The sequence below is a fragment of the Sarcophilus harrisii genome, chromosome 3 (genome assembly GCF_902635505.1).
Source record: "Sarcophilus harrisii chromosome 3, mSarHar1.11, whole genome shotgun sequence".
NCBI classification, from domain to species: Eukaryota; Metazoa; Chordata; class Mammalia; order Dasyuromorphia; family Dasyuridae; genus Sarcophilus; species Sarcophilus harrisii.
The window spans coordinates 239,672,726-239,697,321 of record NC_045428.1 but is presented as its reverse complement, the minus strand read 5'-3'; the positions used below and the strand labels follow the sequence as shown (position 1 = coordinate 239,697,321).

The 24,596-nt window shown below is 32.0% G+C and overlaps 1 protein-coding gene across 1 annotated transcript in view; it reads left to right on the top strand.

The window, feature by feature from the left end:
* Positions 1–603: 603 nt before the first annotated feature.
* KCNJ6 (potassium inwardly rectifying channel subfamily J member 6) overlaps positions 604–24,596 on the top strand; it is a 75,401-nt gene continuing 51,408 nt past the window's right edge. The window contains exon 1 of the mRNA XM_031959278.1: positions 604–1,552. Within this exon, the coding sequence (XP_031815138.1) occupies positions 655–1,552 (898 nt within the window). The 5' untranslated portion in view covers positions 604–654. The remainder of the gene's footprint in view (positions 1,553–24,596) is intronic.

Here is a 24,596-nt window from a genome sequence, read left to right as displayed (position 1 = left end):
CCTTAATGTCCTAATTAATGAAAAAAATTCTTCATCTGTAAAATCAATACACCCCAGGGTAGTTGTGATAATTAAATGAGATAATATTTATAAACATCTTTGCAAACCTGAAAGTACTATATTATCATTATTACTATATGTACTTACTATATACATATGCATATGTATATGTATGTAATGTAGTTAGATGACTTGAAAGTTCCTTTTTAATTCTAAGATTATATATACATATAATTTTATAATTTAAGAAAATTAATGTTATACCTTAATGAATTAGAGGAAGAAAAGAAAAGGGAGAGATTAATCCAAATACCTTGAAGTGAAATCTCTCAATAAGGCAGTCTTTGCAACCAAAACTTAATCCTAATCCTAAACCATCCAAATCACTGGGGTAACCGATCTAAATTTAAACCATCTCAATCTCTGGGGTAAACAATCTAAATCTGAACCACCCAATTCCTTAGGGAAAATTTGATCTAAACCATCTCAATCCCTGGGTCAAACAATCTAAGCATACTACATTATACTACATTAGTAACCATGTAAATAGCATTTGTGGTCACTGCAAAATTTATTTAATATCCAAAAACAACCAACCAGCAGTTTTTCTTTTCTTCTCTTCAAATCCCAGCTAATGTCCTGGAGGGAGATTCAATGGAACAGGATGTAGAAAGTCCAGTAACCATTCACCAGCCAAAATTGCCTAAGCAAGCCAGAGATGATCTGCCAAAACACATCAGCAGAGACCGAGCTAAAAGAAAAATCCAGAGGTACGTGAGGAAAGATGGAAAGTGCAATGTTCACCACGGCAATGTGAGGGAGACCTACCGTTACCTGACTGATATCTTCACAACCTTAGTTGATCTGAAATGGAGGTTCAACCTGTTGATCTTTGTTATGGTTTACACAGTGACATGGCTCTTCTTCGGCATGATCTGGTGGCTTATAGCTTATATCCGAGGAGATATGGACCATATAGAGGACCCCACATGGACTCCATGTGTCACTAACCTCAATGGGTTTGTCTCAGCTTTTTTATTCTCAATAGAGACAGAAACCACCATTGGTTATGGCTACCGAGTCATCACAGACAAGTGTCCTGAAGGAATTATCCTCCTTTTAGTGCAGTCTGTGTTGGGGTCTATAGTCAATGCATTCATGGTAGGCTGCATGTTTGTAAAAATATCGCAGCCTAAGAAGAGGGCAGAGACCCTGGTATTTTCTACTCATGCAGTAATCTCCATGCGGGATGGGAAGCTTTGCCTGATGTTCCGGGTGGGGGACCTTAGGAATTCCCACATCGTTGAGGCTTCAATTAGAGCCAAGTTGATCAAATCTAAACAGACCACAGAAGGAGAGTTCATACCACTGAACCAGACAGATATCAATGTGGGTTATTACACAGGGGATGATCGGCTGTTTCTCGTGTCACCGTTGATCATTAGCCATGAAATTAATCAACAGAGTCCTTTTTGGGAGATCTCCAAAGCTCAGCTGCCCAAAGAGGAACTAGAAATTGTTGTGATCCTAGAAGGAATGGTGGAGGCAACAGGTAAGAAGGTTCTTTATATTCTTGGGCTTTTGTGATCTCTGTTTTCATGCTTTAAGATGAACAGATGTGATTAGTTCCTAAGAAAACTCATGATTTAAATGTAAACTGGGCATCAAATTCTGAACTCTTAACACTAATCTTTTTTTTTTAATTTTTATAATTCTTTTACTAAAGAAACAATTCTAAGACCTAAAATCTATCAACAGAAGACAAAAGTAAATATTGCTTTAAAAGAAATGGCATATGTATGTTTTCAAGTTAAAATTTTCCCATCATCTCCTCTTACAAAAAATGTATCTGTCATTTTGAAATTATCAAAAAATTCTGCTCTCAAATATTTTCTAGAAACTTTTTCTGGTTCACTTATTATTATTATTATTATTTTGCTGAGGCAATTGGGGTTAAGTGACTTGTCCAGGATCACACAGCTAGAAAGTGTTAAATGTCTGAGGCCAAATTTGAACTCAGGTCTTCCTGATTTCAGGATTGGTGCTCTATCTACTGCATTACCTAGTTGCCCCTGTTAATACCTTTCAAAGACAATTTCAGATTGAATTTGGCAAAACAGTTTATCTGGCTTCCTCTAAAAGACTTAACTTCTTTCTAGGTTAATAATAAATGAACCAGGGGCAGCTAGGTGGTGAAGTAGATAGAGCACAAACCCTGAAGTCAGGAGGACCTGAGTTCAAATATGGCCTCAGACACTTAACACTTTCTAGCTGTGTGATCCTGGGCAAGTCACTTAACCCCAATTTTCTGAGAAAAAGAAAAAAAAAAGAAAAAAGAAAAAGAAAGATGTTAACAATCCCCTTAGTATGCCATATGCATACTATAATCTATTCAAAGATAATGGAAGAATAACTCTAGCCTACTGTCTCCCTCCCAAATCTACCTATTGAATTCTCAAGAAACATTATTGAAAAGGAATGCATATATAAAACTGAACATTGACTAAATGTCCTCAACAAGAAAGAAGAATTATAAAATTAAGTGATGATAATATTATTTATATTCCTATTAATATAATCTATTTAAAGTAATCTTTCATTAAAGCTTTAAGTGCATAAGTAGCAAAACTGTATTTGAATTTTTAAAGTATAAATTCTCCTCATAACATACTCTCTAATCGGGTTCATTCTCAAATCTTCATTTTACTTCTATTGGTATTAATTATTTGGTTTAAGAAAGCTTTCATTAAAGCAGCAAGTAAAGGACTAAGCAAAAATGTATTTTAATTATGTAAGTATGAATTCCACACATTTTATGCTTCCCAACAAGGTTCAGTCAATATTTGTCCAGATTGGTACCCATAATAAAGGCATATATTTTCTTAACTGAACCAATATGATTGTCCTTCGCAAAAGGAATATAATATCTCCATTGGGACTCAATGGATCAACTCATTCTAGGCTGATTAGGTCCTCAGAGGACTGACTGCCACTTTCTAGAGGGAATACTCTAAGGAGTAAGCATGCATGTGGTTCTCATTCTAAAAATAGTTCATCTGCCTTGTAAAGGAATTCCTCAACCTAGAGGTCCCAAGATCCTCTCAGAGAGTAATTCCTCCCACTCTCTCTGGAAGTTAAAAAAAAAAATCCAGAGGCAAGGCTAGAAGAAAAGGTTTCATTATGATAAACTGACTGTCAGTTGCCAAGTAGATAACAAAGACCAGTTTAAAGGTAAAATTACTGGATGCAAAAAAAGTCTATCAGATGAGACTGCTCCAATATTTTCCTTATTTAGGAGGTTGAATAATAAGAACAAGATGTCAGATAATTTTGAAGAAAATGTCAATCTTTGGTTCCTCAGGAATTGCCAAAAATCAGATTTGTACAAGTAAAGAATGTTTTCTCTGTAGTTAATCCTATTGGAATATGCTACTGGGCCTGGAGGTATCTAAGAGATGGGAAGCCTCATTCTAAATAGAATAAAATACAAAATGAGGGTATGTCTCTATTTACACAACAACAGATGGAGCTCTATTTTTTTACTTCTAAAGTTGTTCCCCCCCCCCCCCCAGGAGAGATGTTAAAAAAAAAAAAAAAAACACTAACAGCATACAAGTTTTATTCATTTCTTCCACAGTCCTCACAGAAATGCTTCTTAACAATAATCAATAAATCCACTTCTTTAGCAAAAGGTGTTTACTCAAAGGGGATAGAAAAAACAGTATAGTAATTCCAAAACATTTCCCCCAACATTAGACATGCACTCTCCTACAAATAAACCTAATATGAAGGAAGGTGTTAATAAATATCATGAATAGAATGTTAGTGAAGTATGAATATAACACATGTGGCCAATGCATTTCTAAAGTATGGAGCTTTAAATAAAACATTTAAGTAAATAAATAAAGTTTGAAACTTCAAGACCTTAATTTCCTTCCCACCTTGAAGATTCTCATTACTTTTCCTTTTTCTTTAAAGGATGCAATAGATGACATACTCATATACATGAATTCATCTACAAGAGGTAGCTGTGGTATTCATCTAGGTTCTTCTCAGGGCACAAAATTTCCATAAAAAGAGCAACTGAACTAGGGTGCAGTGTCCAGAAGAATGGGACAATCCAATGCTTGGCTGGATGGAGCAGGTTGCTGTGTCTGCTCACTATCTGTCCCTGCTCCTGGGGTCTTGGCTAGGTAGGCCAAACTTTCACCAGATAGTGGCTGCTGTTTAGAGCCAGAGAGATTGCCAGTATGTTCAGTTTTGAGGGTTAGCATGCTCTTTTCAACTGGAATGCTTGCTGTTTTTCATCTAGAACAAAGACTAGTTAATTTTAACTTAGGACCTATTTTATCTTTTAAATCCTGATAACCTTAATTTTGAGGTTATTTTTTACCTCCAAGTAGGAAATTTTTAAAAAGGCTTGCCTTCCCTACGGAACAATTCTTAAGCCACTGCACCTTGCTCTTTTGGAAATAGTTAAGTTAGTAAGTTAGTGACTAGACACATTGGTATGTAACCTAAGCCCTGGAGGTAATACCATTGTCTAGGTCGTCTCTTCATTAGCATGAAAGCTCCCAACTTTTAGACTGTCAGAAGATCTGTTTTTCATCTGAAGACTGGCTGTCTTGTTTATATTTCTATGTCTCTTTATTGTAACCACTATAGACCATCAATAATATTTTGCTCTAGTTTCTCTGGGGCATCCTCTCTTGAAGAAATATAAACAGAATTCATTATTATTTTTTTTTAATTTCTTAATTGTTCTTCCCTGTTCCAAATGTGAACTTTAACTTTTAAAAAACCTTTCCTTTATTGCTTGTAAGCTTTCAAAGTCAGCATGCATCATACAAAAATAATGCCCATGGTTCAATTTGTCACTGGAAAACTTTGAACATAACATCACATTATTTTGGAACAAAAAGATATCATGTTAGTGGTTATTTCATAGAACTGAAGAACATTAAGTAATAAATCTAAAGTCCTTAGTCCTTAGATGTTTTAGAGACCAACACCCTGATGTTGCATATGAGCAAACTTGAACCAAAAGATTGCCCAAGGTCACATAGATAATAAGTAACAGAATGAGAACTGAACTCAGGTTTTATGAATTCAAATTTAATGCTCTTTCCATTATACCACAATTTGTCACAGGATGTTTGGAGAAAAAAAACTATAAATGTTAAAGTAATATATAAATATAATCCTTATTGTTATTGCATAGTTATTGTTATTTTCATATTGAAGTTCTTTGTGAGGGGGAAGAGAATTCTTGTCGAAGATTCTGGAGTGGTTTGCCTTTTCTTCCTATAGCTTATTTTGTAATTGAGGAAACTGATGCAAACAGGGTAAATGATTTGTCGAGGGTCAAACAGGGCCTTGAACTGCACCACCCAACTACCCTAAATTGAGGTTCTTCTTGCATACCAATCAACAAACGCAGCCCAAAAAGCTAGAGTATTTGTGTAACCATATGAATAAGAATCATAAACAATGATAAAACATACGGTATCATAATCTGTATCGGAAAAGAAGCATATCCCCACAAATGAAATCAAAGGTTTATGGAAATAATGAAAATAAAATGAAAAAGTAAATTATCTTTAAATTATCAAAGATTGTACAGTATGTATAAACTATAATGCTGGACAATTACTAGACCTCAAAAGATCCAAAGAAGTCAATTGGTCTAGCTCTCTTGCTCCAGGCTAGACATCACTTTCAGAAAGAAAAACCTTTAGAGTAGTTGACTAATTTTACTTCACCCTCTATAAAATATAGTGCTAAGCACATCTGAACACTTATACAAAAATACATAACTCAAAAGCACTGGCCTTTTATTAAAATTTAATGAAAAGCATTTTTAGTAGCTAGCATTTATTCATCATTTCAAGGCTTGCAAAATTCTTTATAAATATTAACTAATTTTATCCTAACAACCCCAGTAGATAGATAATATTATTATTCCCATTTTACACAACAAAACTGAGGCATTCCAAAGTTAATTTACTTGCCCAAGGTCACAAAGCCATTTAGTATCTGAAATCAGATTTGAATTCTTATCTTCTTGACATCAGGTCCCAATGCCTTATATGTTGCGTTATCTGCCTTACACCTTATACAAACAGCTATAATATTAGCCAAATGTTGAAGTTCAGTAAGAGAAGTACAAGATGTTATGCAAGCTCAGAAGAGAACATAATCACTTCCATGCAGATTAGGAGTTCTTAATTTTTTTTCCGTTTCATGAACTACTCTGGTATTTTGGCAAAGTTTATTGAATCCTTCCCAGAATAATGTTTTTAAATGCATAAAATAAAATACACAATATCATAAAGGAAATAAAGACATAATTTCTGTGTCTATGGACTCTTCTGAAATCTATTCATGGACTCCATTCTATGGACCCCTGATTAAGAACCCCTGATATAGAAGAAACAGAGTAAAAGTGATATTTGATCTGGGCTTTGATGAATGAACAGGCACTGGACAAGAGAAATTTGCATGAGGTAGGTGCTTAAATTTTTGGTGAACGAATGAATAACTGGATGAAATTAAGTAATCTTCCACGGATAAAAAAGAACAAAGGCACCGAGGGAGCCCTGAATTGTAAGAATTTTGCAAACAGTCTGGAACAAGGAAATTTCAAGTGGAGACCAACAGACCAACTATCATCATGAAGGCCATAGTTCATCATCTCTTCACCATTTTTCAACACTTACTATGTGCTTGTCTAAGCTAAGGTTTGAAATTGTTAAGTTCTGAAGATATGAAGAAAGGCAAAAAGGGTCTCTGTCCCCATGGGGCTTATATTCTAAGAGGGGAAAACATGCAAAGAACTTTGTACATATAAAATATATTAGTTACATCCAATGACTTCCTGTCTCAGAGGACAGGAATGGGATGTGTGGAAGATGAAACATATCTAGTAAGACCTTTTGAAGAGTAAGATTTGAATTGAATTTTAAAGAAAATTAGGGAAGAGGAAAATCAGAAAAATCTACTATCATGAAAAGCTAGAGAGAGGAGAAACTACTCAGGAAAATGATTGACAGCATAAGTCAGTGTTAGAGAAGTCAAAAAAGATAAGAATTAAGAAAACACCAATAATAGATGAACAATTATGACACTATTGGTAATTTTGGAGAGAACAGTTTCAATTGTTGATAAGGTCAGAAAATAGACCACAGAGGCTTTAGAAAAGAATGGCAGGAAGTGGAGGCAACATTTATAGATGGGCTTCTAAAAAAAGTTAGCCACAAAGAAGAGGGGAGATGTAAAAGTTATATAGCAGGGATGGTCAGAAAAAATGAAGGGTTTTTTTTTAATTTGGGGGCTTTTATGATGGGATCACTATAAATATATTTGTTGACAACAGGAAAATAGCTAGTAAATACAAAGATATTGGGGATGATAGAAAAGCAACCGTTAAGTCAAAACTCCTTAAAAGACAGTAAAGGAAGAGATTGAGCTTTTTTTCTCTTTTTTCTCAATAATATTTTATTTTCCCAAATACATGTAAAAATAGTTTTCAGCATTTATTTCTGTAAGACTTTGTGTTTCAAATCTTTTCCCTCCTTCCTTTACCTCCCCCTCCCCAAGACAACAAGCAATTCAATATGGGTTAAACATGATTTTCATGTTTGTCATTATATACAAGAAAAATCATATCACAAGGGGAAAAAAACATGAGAAAGAAAAAGCAAACATAATAAGCAAAGGTGAAAATACTATGCTTCAATTTACATTCAGACTCCATAGTTTTCTCTCTGGATGCAGAAGGCACTTTCCACTACAAATCTATTGGAATTGTCTTGAATCACCTCATTGTTTAGAAGATTCCTGTCCACACATTGATCACCATATAATCTTGCTGTTACTATGTACAATGAAGAACAATAACTTTTTCAAAAGAAATGTTATTGCAGGAAGAATTAGTAGAAAGAGACATCTACATGATATGAGGAAGAGAGAAGAGAATGGCCATAATATTTTTATTATTATTATAAATTATAAACCAATTATAAACCAAGATCCTCAGCTGAGAGGATGGAGGTGAACTTCAGGAGGAACTATGGCAGTTGTACTTGTTTTAGGAGTTGAAATGGTAGTTGTAAGAGAAGTTTACAGGTTTAAATCACTCAAAAGGAAACTAAAACACTCAATCAAGAAAGCACAGAAATCTTTAACATCCTGGAGCACATTTGAGGAAACTTCCTATTTAACAGTGCAATAACTTTAGTTCCCCCTAGTGGTAATTACTAAAGCTCAGATTTCTACAGATTAAACTGGTCGTCACATAAAGTGTTTTTATATTTTAGACACTTAATATAAATTCTTTTTTAAAAATTCTGGATTTACCTTATACAAAAGTCTCTTAGGAATAATTTTTTCCTATTAAGTATGTAATAAATTCATCATGCAACTTTAAAAATTATACTTGTATGTCCAGTTCTCTTCTATGTATTTTTAAAAATGCTTCAAAGATTTTTCTTTCTTTTTATTTTAATGTTTTTGTTACCCCGACTTCTATTCTCTCTCTCTTTCACAATGTCTCTTATTCCAAGGTGGGAAATATAAAACAAAATCCTTTTAACAAAGATAACTAAGAAAAATAAATTCCTTTGTTGGCAATGTCTGAAAATTTATGTCTCATTTTTTCATTTTCATTCCATATTCTCTGTTAGGAGCCAATAGCATGCTTCATTTATTAGTCCTCCAGAATTGTAAAGTCATTGCATTGAACACAGTTCTTAATACTTTTTTACAAAAAGATTAACCTTTTTGCTCAATTATTTTTCCTCTTTAATTCCTTCCCCCAATGCAAAAAAAAAAAAAGAAAAAGAATAAATTCCTACATGGGACCTTTCCCCAAATGTATAACTTATTCTATATGTTCAATACAACATTTCTTTATGAATAGGAGGATAACATGATTGATGTCCTATTGAATTGTGGTCATTTACACTATTGATTCAATTTCTCAAATCTTTCAAAATTATTTTTCTTTACAATGTGTTTATTATATAATCTGTTCTTTTGGTCTACTCGCTTTACTCTGTTAGTTCATGCAAATCTACCTAGATTTCTCTGATCTTGTCCCTTCTTTTTTCTCTCACCTTGTAAATTTCTTTTAGTGCCATTTCTATCTATTCATATATCATTATCTTGTTTCAATTATTTCCTAACTGATGAACATATCCTTAGTAAAAACTAACAAAAAGCTTCTATGAACACTTTTATACATACTTTATTTCTCTCTTTCATCTCACAGTTTTGTAACTTTGGGAGTATGATTCCAAATTGCTTTCCAGAATGGTTAAACCAATTCAGAATTCTTCCCCGATCTGTGATCTTTTTTGTCATCCTTTGTTATGATCTTTGATAATCTGAGTCTGAGGGGGGAATCTCAAAATGTTTAGAAGTATATTTCTCTAACTATTAAAGATTTGGAGCAGTTTTCATATGGATAGATTGGATTTCTTCCTTTGAATACTTTTACATCCTTCAAATATTTATGAATTTATGAATAAATATGATACCTATATATTTGAATCAGTTTCTTAGACATGAGAGATTTTTAAAATCTCCTTAGAAATAGAAGAAAAAAGGATGGCAAATCTTGCTACCACTGTCATTTATAAAATCATTTCTAAACACTAGAAATTTATTTCTTTTTTAACACTGTGTACACATACCACTACCCAACCAACCACTACTAATACTGATCTGAAATCACTGATTACAAGAGTAGAGCCCATTATAGGAAATTGAATGGATATGTAATAAGTATATTTTTTTATAAATGAGAATTTTTCCTGAGGTGAAAGATGTCTTTCTAATGACATCAGGGCTAATGTTTTTAGAGTGAGACATTCCGAAAAGATCAACAATTCAATGTAGTTTTCTGTGAGACATAGAATGAAATATTTGATCAAATATGAACAAATAAAATAATATTTCTAAAGTGCTTGGTACAGTTCCTGTTACATAGTAGGTTCTAAATAAATGCTTACTTCCTTTCTTTCCCTTCTTATCCTCATCTCAACTATTGTCAAACCTTTTGTGTGAATCACTAGATGTGGAAAGCTTAGCCTCATTCAGTTTTTTAAAAAAAAAAAAGGTAATTGCTCAAAATTCAGAGTTGGCAATGGCTTTTTTATTTTTGAGACAATCGGGGTTAAATGACTTGTCCAGGATCACATAGCCAATAAGTGTTTAAGGCTTGATTTGAACACAGTCCAAGATCTGACTCTATCCACTATGTCACCTACCTGCCTCTGGCAATGGTTTTAAATGTCACATTTTTCATTGGCAATTTCCTGTTGTCATAAATTGCTTTCGCATACACCAAGTGGAAAACTATCTTAGGCAAAACAACATTAATGCATTGTTCATTTCAAAAGAGTAAAACTGAGCTCATATAACATTCACTGAGACTGGAATATTTGGTTACTTTCATAACAATATCATTAAAAATTGTTCCTTAGGGCTACACTATTCAAAGTGCACTCCCTATATATTCAGCAGTCTTCGATGTTGCTGGTATCATAGGCTTTAGCATGAAAAGCAAATGTGCCCTCAAAGGAAAGATGCATTTTTGACTTTGCTTTCAATGTGGTTTTCATGAAGCATTCAGAAGTGCTGTTAAGCACTATACCATTAGAAAACTAGTGTGGTCCAAACAGTTCTCTGAATTCATTCTGCCCACCTTCACCTGTGTCCATTTATTTGAATATATTTGGAGAAGATAAGGAATGCATATCATTTGTGACATAGATTCTCTATTCTTAAAACCACAAATTAGTAACTGGGAGATCAAAACTTCAGTGGGATGAACCATTGTTCCAGTTATTTGGACAGAAATAGAATTAACCAGTACAAGATTAATAATTCTGGTAATTGGTGGGTTTATATGCTAATCACAGAAATGGATCTGAATAAAAAAAATTATGGAAAGAAAAAAGCATTCTATTACTGGCTTGATCACTAGATTATTCTATAATCATACTTTTATAGTTTTTTCATTTGCAAAATAATAAGGTCATAGATTTAGAGCTTCAAGAGATCACCAAGATTTTTTCTTTGCATTTTGTATGTATTTGGAAGAGGATTTCTCTTTCTGTTTTTGCTCCTCGGGTTTTGTTATTATTATATTGAAATGTAGTTGATTTTTGTGGCTGGCAACTTAGTTAAGCTATTAATTGTCTTTGCTAATTCCCTAGGATTTTCCATGTATGCCATCTTTTAACACCCTTTTCCTGTCTTTATATCTTTAACTTCTTTCTCTTTTCTTATTAACGTTGCTAGTATCTCCAGAGCTACTGGAGAAAGTAGATATCCTTGCTTCCATTTCTTTTTTAATGGAAAAGGATCTGGTAAATACTTCTTATATGTTATGCTTTCTTTTGGTTTCAGATATTTCTTTTGATATTAAAAAAAATTCCTCCATATTTACATTTTAGGTCTTTTAGCATAAATGGATATTATGTTTTGAAAAGGTTTTTCTGCATCTAATGAGAGAATAATGTGGTTTTAGTAATTAATATTAATTATGCTGATTGTCTTCCTAATGTTGCATATCTGGTATAAATCAATATAGTTTGTTTAACAGGATTTCATTTAAAATTTTTGAGTCAATATTTATTAATTATATTGGCCTATGGTTTTCCTTCTGTGTTTTCACCTTCCTTAGTTTAGGTATTATAACTATATTTGTTTCACAAAAGGTTTCAAAACACTCTTTTAAGGAAAGGCAGTATAAAAGGAGAGTGAAAGAAAAATGGAGAAAATAGGGTGGAGAGAAATACACAGTAATTATAACTCAAGAAGTTATACCAAGTTTCTCTGATAAATACCTCATTTCTCAAATATATAGAAAACTGGATTAAATTTATAAGAATATATCATTATCAATTTATAAATGGTCAAAAGATAGGAACGGGAAGTTTTCAGATGAGGAAATCAAAACTATCTATAGTCATATAAAAATGATCTAAACCTCTATTGATCAGAGAAATGCAAATTAAACAACTCTGAAATATAATCTCATATCTCACATTAACTAATATGACAGAAAAGGAAAATGACAAATGTGGGAGGGCATGTGGGGAAATTGGTATTAGTACACTGTTGTTCGAGTTGTGAATTAGTCTTACATTCTGGAGAGCAATTTGAAATTATGCCAAACTATGCATATCCTTTGACCCTGCATTACCACTACTAACTCAAAAAAAAAAAAAAAACAACCTTATTTGAATAAAAATATTTATAGCAGCTCTTTTTGTGTTGGTGAAATATTGGAAATTGAGAATTCCCTGAATGTCTGAACAAGTTGTTGTTTATAGTTATAATGGAATACTATCATGTTATAAGAAATGATGAGCAGGATGTTTTCAGAAAATCCTGAAAATACTTACATAAGCTAATTCAGAGTGAAGTAAAAAGAACAAGGAGAACGTTGTACATAGTAACCAATATTATACAATGATTAACTGTGAATGACTTGGCTATTCTCAGCAGTCCAAGACAATTTTGAAGAACTTATGATGAAAAATGCTATCAACCTCCAGTAAAAGAACCAGTGGAGTCTGAACACAAATTGAAGCAAACGTTTTTAAACTTTATTTTACTTAAAGTTTTGGTTTTTGGGTTTCTGTTTCCTTTCATAACAAAACTAACGTGGAAATATATTTCACATGACTGTACATGTAACCTTTATCAAAGTTCTTGTCTCCTAATGAGAGAAGAGTAGGGTAGAAAGAGGGAATTTGAAATTTAAAGCTTTAAAAAATGAATGGTAAAATATTTTCATGTAATTGGTGAAAATAAGATATTAAGAATGAGCAAAACAAAATAAAGTTCCTTCCAATAAGATATCAAAGAAAACAAAGAGATTCAAAAGAGACCAGAAATTCAAACTATAGCAATAATACAATTTTTAAAATTTAAAGAATAAGCCTAGGGAAAGGGAAAACAAAATTAATCTGTTCTGTAGGTATAATAGTTAACTTAGAAAACCTAGAAAACCAACTAAAAATTATTTCAAACAATAAATTTGGCAAAGTACAGTACATAAAATAAGCACACATAAATAACAACACACGAAGATTGTACATAACCAACAGATCCAGCAACAAGATGTAAAAAATGAAATTCCACTTAAAACAAAATGAGAACAGGTAAATATTTAGGAGTCTATTTATCAAAACAAGAATCATACAAATGCCAGTTTAGGAAATGTAATGATTTAAAAAAAAAAAAAAAAGAAAAAACCTTAAAATAGTAAAACATAAAAATAAATTAGTAGTTTATAAAATTTTAGCATATACAAAATTTTAAGCATTCTTTTTTTAAACAAACAATAAATGTTCTTTACACAAATAAAGACTGACCTAAATAATTGGAGAAATATTAAATGCAAACATTTAGGGTAATTGTCAAAAGATTACTTTGTAGAATTGGGGGAAATAATAATGAAATTCATCTAAAGAAAAAAGGCAAGAATCTCAAGGGAAACACAAAAATAATTACAAAGAATAAGGGATTCATAAACTCTACTATAAAGTATTAATCATCAAAACCATTTGACCTTGATTTAAAAAGAGGGGTAAGATTAGATTAGATGAAATAGATTAGATATATAAAGAACAGAGGTGAACACAGTAGCTTAATGTTTGTTAAAACCAAGGATCCCAACAACTTAGGTAAAATTTATTATCTAACAATTATTATTGGGGAAATGAAAAAAGTATTATGGCAGAAATTAGATTTCTTCATGCCACATACCAAGATTAACTCAAATTAGATGCATGATTTAGACGCAAAGACACCATAAACAAATTGGAGGAGCAAGATTTATTGAAGGGGAAGAGTGCACAACTAAACAATTTTGATTACATAAAATAAATAATATTTGCAGGGGTGGGGGCATTTTCTAATTAGAAAGAATACAGTTGGCTGGAGCAGGAAGAGGGAGAAAAATCCTTGCAACAAATTTCTCCTATCTGGTTCATCTCCAAGTTATATAAGAAACCAACTCAAATTTGTAAAAATAAGAGCTATTCCCCAGTTGACAAATAGATGATATGAATAAGCAATTCAATAGCCATGTGAAACAATCCGTCCAATCACTAATAATTACAAAAATACAAATTAAAGCCAAATCCAAGGCAAAATCAGCAAAAAAGAATAATAATTTGTGTTGGAAAACTATGGATAAAGGATCTCATTAATGCACTATAGATCCTGCTAGGAATTGGACTAATTATTCTGGAAAGCAATTTGGAACAGTGTCCAAAAAGGCATCTTTAGATTTTGATCCAGAATTAACCACTGTAAGGTCTATTCCCTAAAGAGACCAAAGAAAGAGTAAAAGCACCCATAGGCATATAATTTTTTTATAGTTATAAAACTACACCATAGTGTAGAGTCTGAAACAAGCTAAAAACAATGGGTTAAATTACATTCACTCACTAATAAAGATGGCTGAATCCCAAGATAAGATTTCAATAAAGATTCTGAAAAGGAGTAGATTAACTTTCCCAAATCTCATTGTCATTCATTTATTTAATAAGCATTTATTAAATGTCTGGTTCACAGAGTTAGAGATAGAAGTGATTTGAAAGTCACTCTAGTCTAATCCTTTCTTCTTATAGTTGAAGAAACTTAACATATGTGCTAGGCATTTTACTAGGTGCTATATTTAAAAAGATAAAAATGAATCATCATCTACCCTCAAAGAGGTTTTATTCTATGGGGAGGGAAGAGTATAAACCCTGACAAGTAAATACTAAATAAACACAAATAAAATATGAAATATTTTTGATGAGTGGGGGTGGGGTTCAATGACAACTGGAAGGATTGGGGTTAGTTTTGTGTTGAAAGTCATTCTTGAAGAAACTGGATTCAAAAGAGTGGAAGTCAAGAGGGACTCATTTCCAAGAATGGGCAAAAGCATGAAAATGGAAGATAGAAATTATGTACGGTGACCAATATTTAGGTCAATTTGACTAGAAAATAAAGTGAGTTATGAAGATTAGAATGCAATAACTCCAGAAAGATTAGCTACATCCATATTGAAAAATGCTTGCTTTAAAAGCCAAATAAATGACTTCCAGCAAAGTGTTAATGTGAAAGTTTGTATCCAAACCCTGAGTACCTGAGAAATATCCCAGGAACTAGGAAAAAGTATACCAGATAAATCAAAGATTCTATTAAACAATTAACTTCTTCTATCAAATCTATTTATTTAGTGTTTCATTCATTCTCACCCTTCATGAGTCTCAATGAGAATTTGAATTCAGATCTTGCAGACTCCTGGCTTGGTTCTCTAACCACTGTATTACCCCCTTGCTTCACCTATCAAGTCTAATTGTATACAAAAATAAGAAAATAAAATAACAGGTATATAATAGGTGTCTGAAGTCAGCTCTATACTTGGTAACAGGGTCTGAAGCTAAGAGGCTTTTGACTCTGGCCTATCAGAACTGAAGCACAAGACAAAGCTATATTCAAGGATAAAGAAATAAGTGTTTAGGAAGTTCAGGTTCTGCCAAGAGGACTAAAGCTAGCCCAATATCTATTTAGGGCTACAGCACTTGATAAAGAGAATTTTTTACAAATGACTACATGAAGAGAAAAGAACTGAACCACCCATCCAGACAGCATCCACCATAGCAGAAAGATTACATGCTTGTAATCTTAGTCCCACTGGAAGACTGAAGCTAAGGAGTTCTAAACTGAAATGGGTTATGTTGATTGTGAGTCCACACAAAGTTTAGAAGTCAGAAGGTTTCCTAAAGGAGGTAAACTAACCCAAGTTGGAAATAGAGCAAGCTCTATAATCTATAATGGGAACCAGCTTGGGAAGTAAACTGCATTTCCAGCCCAAGAGTGATAGGCAGATACATATATAAAGAGAGGGGGATGAGAAAGAAGAAGAGGAGGAGGAAAAAAAGAAGAGGAGAAAGTAGAAGGAGAAGGAAGAAGAGGAGAAGGACAAGGAGGAGGAGAAAAAAGGAGGAGGAGAAGAAAAAAAGGAAAAGGAAAAAGGAGAAAGAGGAGAAACAAGAAGGAGAAACAAGGAAAAAGAAGAAGAAAGATAAAGATGGAGAAAGAAGAATTAAACTTCTTAATTAAATTAATTAGAAGAAGAACATGTAAGTAGCTATTACCAAAGATAAGAAATAGCATGCTAAAATACTGGACTTAAACTCTGAAAGGCATGGGTTCAAGCCTTTCCTCAGACAGTTACTAACTTAACTTCTCTTTTGTTTAATCTCTCCGTGTATTTCCTTTTTCTTACCTGTAAAATGAGGTGGCTAAACTTGGTGGTCTCTAAAATTCTTTCCAGCTTTAAATTACAATTCCACAAGAGAATTTAGGAAAAAACTCTGCCATCCCCCAAAAAATCTAGATATAATAATTCAAGAAGCCATTTTTAAAAACTGCCCACAACCATTATAACCAGAGTGAAAATAGAAAGAATTTACCTGTACACTCCTAAAAGAAACTCTAAATTGAAAAGAAAATGAATTCCATGGAACCACAATTACAGACATACAAGATTATGACTATACTAAAATTTCTACAAAGAATATAAATACTTGGAATATAATATAAGACAAAAGAAAAATGTTTTCAATCAACCATAACTTATCCTGCAAAATTGAGTAAAATATGATAGAGGGAAAGTGAACTCTTAATAAAATAAAGGATTTTTAAAATTCTTAATGAAGAGGTTAGAGATAAATAGAATATATGAAACACAAACATAGGAGAAAAGAGAAACTAAAAACATACTATTTTTTGCTCTTTTTGATGGTTTCTTTAAAAGAAAAAAAGCATGAGGAAAAATAAGGGGGAAAAGAGAAGAAATTATTGTTTATTAAAATTAGGTGTGTGAAAAGGAAAAAAAAAGATTGTTGTTCAGCAATCAGGGATATCATAAATCAGGGAAAGGAAAATTAAACACACGCAGAGTCAAAAACACAAGTTTCATGTAGAAATACATTAAATTCAGCAACAAAATAGGCAGTAATAAAAAGAGGTAAGAGAAGTCTGAAAGGAAACATGAAATTGGGAAAAGAATATAAACCAAAAAATGTGTACTATAGTATAAGAATCCATGATATGTCTCTAAGTTGAATGAAAATGCAAAGGATGGAGATTTTCAGGAGCCAGGATGGTGGAGCAAGCAGGAAATTGCCTAACTCCCCAATTTTTACCTCCAAACAACTATAAAATAGCATGCCAAAATGAATTCCAGGATGGCAGAACCAGCAAAACATCAAAATGAAACAGGTCTCCCCAAGAAACTTGAAAAGTGAGCATTAAGGGTCTTAAAAGGTAAAAGGGGAGTGCATTCCAGGACAGGAAGCAACCTTATCACATCCTCAGTAAGCCAAAGGGAGGCCCTAAGCCCCAGTTAAGTGCCAAGCAAGTAGGCAAATGCCAACACTGAGAAACACCCTATGCCTCAGATCAGTGCCAGGTGAATAAGTAGATGCCTGCACCTCCAGCATCATCAGTCACTCCCCACTCTATCCTCAGTGCAGCACCAGGTCATGGCCTGCAGGCCCAATATAAGAAGCTTGGGACATTTTCCCTTCAATGCCAAGAACAGAACTCAAATTTAAAAGTATAGGGAAAAGCTAGAAAAGGTGAGCAAAAGCAAAAAAAAAAAATCTGACCATAGAAAGTTATTATGGAAACAGTAAAGATCAAACCACAAACTCAAAAAAGGACAACAGTGTCAAAATGTCTAAATTTAATGCTCTCAGAAAAATTTGAATTGGATCCAAATTCAAAAGAATTCATAGAAGAGCTCAAAAGAGAAGTTTAAAAATCAAATAAGAGAGGTAGAAGAAAAATTGAGGAAAAAAATGAAAATGATGCAAGAGAATCATGGGAAAAATCCAATAGCTAGATAAAAGTATTTTAAAAATGGAAAAAGAAGTACAGAACTTTACTGAAAAAAAAAAAAAAAAAACTCCATAAAAAGTAGAATTGGCCAAATGGAAAAGGAGATTAAAAAAAACTAACTAAAGGAAATAACAATTAGAATTGGAAAAGTAAACACTGATGACTCTATAGTTTCAAATCAAAAGAATAAAAAAAAAAAAAAAAACAGAAGAAAATGTAAATACCTCATTGGAAAAACAACTGACCCAGAAAACAAATGCAAGAGAAATAATTTAAGAATTATTGGACTACCTGAAAGTCATGATGGACAAGAGAAGTTTGTCATAATACTTTAAGAAATTATTTAAAAAAAAAAAAACCCTGCCTTCATGTCCTAGAATCAGAGGAAATAATAGATATTGAATAAATCCACTGATCACTTTTTACAAAGAATTCCCAAGAGGAAAAATCCCAGGAAATTACAGTCAAATTCCAGAGAACTCCTAGAAAAAGAGAAAAAATAATTTAACTGACCAGAAAGAAGCAATTCAAATATTGGGGAGCCACAGTCAGAATTACACAGGCCTTAACTACTGCAATGTTAAGGAATTGAGGGATCATGGAACACAATATTCCAGAAGCAAAGGAGATAGTACTTCAATCAATCAAGAATCACCTAAAATTAAGCATAATCCTTCAAGAGCAGAAAAAAAGGTTATTCAATGAAATGAAAAGGCTTTTAAGCTTTTCTGAGAAAAAGACAGGAGCTGGACAAAAAAATACATATTTTTAATGTCAAGACTCAAGAAAAACATAAAAAACAGAGAAAACATAAGGGATTTGGTAAGGCTCTTTACATCCCTACATGGAAAGATGATATTCATAATTCTTAAGAATTGTATCACTAATAGTGTAATTAGAAAAAGTATATACATAGTATGTGAGTAGAAAGCGAATTTAAGGGACATTAAAAATTAATTAAGGGGTGGGGGGGGGAAAGGGTTACATTAGGATTAGAAGGAAGGGAAAAGTAGGATATAGTAAATTATCTCACGTGAAGAGATGTGAAAGACCTAATAGAATGGAGGGGAAGGTGAGCAGTGAGCATCACTTGAACCTTACTCTCATTAAAATTGGCTCAAAGAAGTAATAATATATACAATCAGTTGGGTATAAAAATTATTTTATTCTATAGAGAAATAAGAGGGGAGTGAATTATATAAAAGAGGAAACTGCCATAAAAGAAGGCAGATTAAGGAAGGCAATGAGCAGAAGCAAATCAATGATAAGGGGGGAATAATTGAAAGATAAGAATGAAGGACAGAAAGGAGAAAAAATAGAAGAAACTATACATTTAGTAATCATAATTGTGAATGAGAATGGGATGAACTCTATCATAAAACAGAAACAGATAGCAAAATGGATCAAAAATCAGAATCCTACAATATGTTGTTTACAAGAAATACTCTTAAAGCAAAGAGGTACATAAAGAGTAAAATTAAGTGGATGGAACAGAATTTATTACACTTCAACTGAAGTGAAAAAAAGCAGAGGTAGCAATGATGATCTCAAACAAAACAAAAATAGATCTAATTAGAAGAGTAAGGAGGGGAACAACATTTTGATAAAAGGTCAGTGAAGTAATATTAATATTAAACATATACGCACCAAGTGGTATAGCATCCAAATTCTTAGAGAAGTTAAATGAAGTAGAGGAAGAAACTGACAGCAAAACTATAATAGTGAGGAGCTTCAATGTTCCCTGTCAGATCTTGATAAACCCAGTCACAAAATAAACAAGAAAGAAACTGGGAGGGAGGGGGTCAGTGAATAGAATTTTAGAAAAATTAGACATAACAGACTTCTGGAGAAAATTAAATGAGAATAGAAAAATATAGCTTTTTCTCAGTACAAGGAAACTACACAAAAATTGACCATATAATATGGCATAAAAATTTCAAAATCAGATTTAGAAAGGCATAAATATTAAATGCATTCTTTTAAGATCATAATGCAATAAAAAAATTTCAACAAAAGGCAGTGGAAAAAAACAGATTTAAAATAAATTGGAAATTAAATAATCTAATCCTAAAGAATAATCCTATAGAATAAACTATATTATTGGGGGACATCAACTGTCCTCTCTCAGAACTTGAATATACATATATAACATAGTTCCAATTATTTTATTACTGCTTTAGGAAAAGAAGAGAGGAAGAAAGAATGAAAAGAATTTGGAATTCAAAATTTTGTTAAAATGAACATTAAAAATTATCTTTACATATAATTAGAAAAAATAAAATACTATTTTAAAAGGAGCCAAAGGACCAAGTAGGATCATACAACTCCAATGATGGATTACTGGTTTTGATCCAAATCCATTTATTTCACCCCATCCTTTTTCTTTATAATAAGAGAATGGAATATAATGAAAAAAAATTTTAATGGGAGATGATGCCTTAAGGCAAAAACACAATGAACCTTGTAAATTAATTCATGAAAATGAATGAAATTAACTCACCCATAAAATAGAAGAGCATACTAAAATGGATTAGAAAGCAAAATCTAACAAAGTACATTGACAATATTTCATAAAGTGGTTGTGAAAAATTGGAAAAAAAATCTTAATCCAAATTTCCATAAAACAAATATGATTCCTGATACCTAAGCCTAAGAAAGATAAAGTAGAAAAATAAAATATAATTACTATCTCTAAGGAATATCAATAAAAATATTGAAGAACATTATCAAAGATCATATAAAAACATTTTTTTAATTATACATTTGATCAGACTGGACTTATGCCAAGAATGAAATGCTGTTAAACATTAGGAAAATTATGATGAACATAATAGAGTATATTAATGATAAAAACAATAAAAATCATAGATGCAGAATAAATACCAAAAGTGTTTTGACAGCGTACAAAATACCTACTTTATTTTTTTAAGCACCAAAACCCTAGGACTAAATAGACCTTTTTTTAACAAACCGCTTTTCTTAACAAACTGCTTAATGAGCAGTATATATTGAAAACCAAAACCTAATCTTTATCTCTACCAGAGATGCTAAAGTCCTTTCTAATGATTTCAGGTAAATCAAGAATTTCCGTTGTCATAATTTTCTGATATAATACTAGAAATTCAAGTTATGACAATAAAATAAAATTTTTGAAACTGAAGTAATAAGTGTAGTCCAAAAATGGAAAAATATGATTCATATTTGTAAAACAAATGGTGGTTTACCTAGAGAATCCTAGAGATTCAACTAAAAATAATTTAAACACTTAGTAACTTCAATTAGTAATGTAGCATAACATAATATAAATACACCAAATTATCAGACATTCTCATAGATAGGCTGTTTTTAAAGAAGAAATGCAAGCTAACAACTAAATGAAAAAAAAAAATACTGTGAATCACTAACAAAATAAATGTAAATTAAAATCAATTCTAAGGTTTCATTTAACATTCATTGAATTGACAAAGATGACCAAAAATAAAAAAAGGAAAGTAACAATTGTTGGAAGAATTGTCAGAAAACAGGCATGATGATATATTGTTAATAAAGATGTGTATTTTTTTCTTTTGTTTTTTTAATTTACAAAGCATATGCATGGATAATTTTTCCAACATTGACCCTTGCAAAACCTTTTGTTCCAAATTTTCCCCTCCTTCCCCCTAACCCTTCCCCTGGCTGGCAGGTAGTCCAATACATGTTAAATATGTTGAAATACATGTTAAATCCAATATATTTATACATATTTATACAGTTATCTTGCTGCACAAAAAAAAAAAATCAGATCAAGAAGGAAGGAAAAGAAAAACTGAAAAAGAAAGCAAAATGCAAGCAAATAACAACAGAGAGAGTGAGAATGCTATGTTGTGTTCCACACTCAGTTCCCATGGTTCTCTCCCTGGGTGTAGATGGTTCTCTTCATCCCTACACAAGTGGAACTGGTTTGAATCATCTCAATGTTGAAGAGAGCCATGTCCGTCAGAATCGATCATCATATAGTCTTGTTGTTGCCATGTAAAATGATCTCTGAGATGTGAATTTTTCTAAACTTTATAGAAAACAATTTGAATTATACTTCCAAAGCCATTGAACTGTGCATATCCTTTGATTCAACAGTAATAATACAAGGCATATTCCCCCAAAGCATCAAAGATAAACAAAAAGTATCCACATGTACACAATTATATATAGCAGCACTTTTTCTCTTATTAAAGGTCTGGAAACAAATTGGATGGACCATCAATTTGGCTGAACAAATTATGTATATGAAGATGACATGTTATTAATAGTAATAATACTACACCTGAAAGTTATGGATTGGAAAAATGTGGAAAATCTTTATTAATTAATGAATAGTGAAATGAGCAGAACTAGAAAAATAGTTTAAACAATAAGTTGAAAGGACTACAGTACTTTAGGAAATGCAATGATTAATAATGACTACAGAAGATTGCTTCTTATATCTTGATGGCAACCACAACATAATAATGACACCAGCAGTGATAATAATAGTTGGCATTTATATAAAAGTTGATGGTTTGCAAAGTTTTTCACAAATATTATCTGATTTTATCCTCATAACAACTGGGAGGTAAATGCTATAATTATTCCCCTCTAAAAGATAAGGAAACTGAAGCTGGGAGAGGCTAGGCAACTTTTCCACTATTATAGATTTAGTAAGTAACTGAGGCAGAATTTGAACTCTTGTCTTCCTCAACTCTACGTCCAACACAAAATTCAGTATCCAGTGAAAAGTGATAGATTAGAGATGCAAAATGAAACATGAGTTAACAGATATGGCCAATATATTGATTTTTTTTTTTGGTTTGACTATACTTATTAGTTACATGAATTACTATATTGCATGTATTATTATTACATGTAATTACAATTCATTGCAGTTTTATTTTGAAGTGTGATTTGCTTGGGAAAGAACTGGTGTGTAACAGTGATAAAAAGTAAGAAAAAAGATAAATAAAATATTAAAATGATAGATATATTTATGTGTATTTATATATGCATTTACAAATATGTACACATACCTGGAGTAGAAGACAATTCAGAAAGACAGAGGTGGCATTATTTTTTACATGTAGTATATACTTTAAAAAAAAAAAGTTGTATTAACAGAAGTTCATGATTTTACACACAATCATCTTTTTGGTTCTTTGTATCAAATGTTCATGTTTATTATGTTTGATAAGCACCTAATAAATAAAATTAAAAGCCAAATGGAAGCATTTGCATCTTACCCTACAGAGAACTATCAGGCTCTAGAGTTTTTTGGGTATAAGTGTCATGATCAGTCTTATACATTAGGAATACTAATTTGATTTTTGAGCTTATTAGATTCATTGCCAATAAAAGGGCATTTCCTCCTGCAAAAGGCGTAGGGAGTAGACCTACCATTTAAAGGGACCTAATGTTATTATTATAAGATGAATTGCAAATATTTTGATTGGTTTTTATTATGCTCAGGAATTTCAGTCATGTCTGACTCTTTGTGATCCCATTTGCGGTTTTCTTGACAAAAACATTGGAATGATTTCCCGTTTCCTTCTCCAGCTTATTTTACAGGTAAGGAAATGAAGGTAGGGTTAAAGGATTTGCCCAGGGTCACACATCTTAAGCATCTGAAGATAGATTAGAACTCAAGAAGATGAGCAGACCTGACTTCAGGCCCTGCATTCTATCCAACATAGCAGCTAGATGAGTTTTCCTTAAAATGCCTCATAATATTGGTGGCTGATTATACATAACAGAAAGTATATTGCCACCTGTCCAAGTGAGGTGCAGGCCTAAGTGAGACCTGGACTTCATGGTCCTAGCTACTTTTGCTTTGTGTTTATTTCCCTGTGCACAAAATAAATCAAGGCTTTAAAATACTATCATTCTACAGAGCGAAAAATAAAATCAACATTATCAGTATTATTTCTTTTTCTTTCAGTTCTTCTTCAGGCAATTGAACTCCAAAATGAGTATTGAGAATCTTGATGATCACATATATAAAACTTTTTTATCAATTTCATAAAAACATAAAATAAAAAACACCAAACACTTTTTTAAAAAAGCATCACAGAACCATATTCAGGATTAAACCATACTTATTCTATCAAAATCTCAAACTTCTTTGTTCTTGTGACATTTTATCAAAGGGACAAGGCTTGTGAAATTTTCTGAATTTCAGATATTTTGATGACGTTAAACATTTACAAATCAGTGTGAAGTTTACAAAGATATTTGCCTGTGTAAAGAGATCCTTTGAGGTAATACTTCCATCACACCAGTTAAATTCTAAAATCACTCAATTCTAAGCATCAATACTTTAATCATCCAATTCAATTTGTTAATTTTGATCATATGCCTATGTTGTCTTTATCTTTCTTCCATATTCCACTTATTCTCATAGAATAAATTTTCAACCATCTTAAAAGCTGTTAATTGTCTTCTACCTGCTTACAACTAATTAACTTTTGTCATTGTGGGAAAATCAATTTCTTTTTCTGTTGTAATCATGAATTTACAAGAATTGGAGCCTTGATGTGGTTCATTTTGTGAACTTAAACTTGGGTCACAAAATAAATTTCATGTTTAATGCTGTGACTGTTTTAATTATGCAATATACAGCCAGGAATAATCATATTATGCAAACATCTATTAAATAACTACTCTGTGGT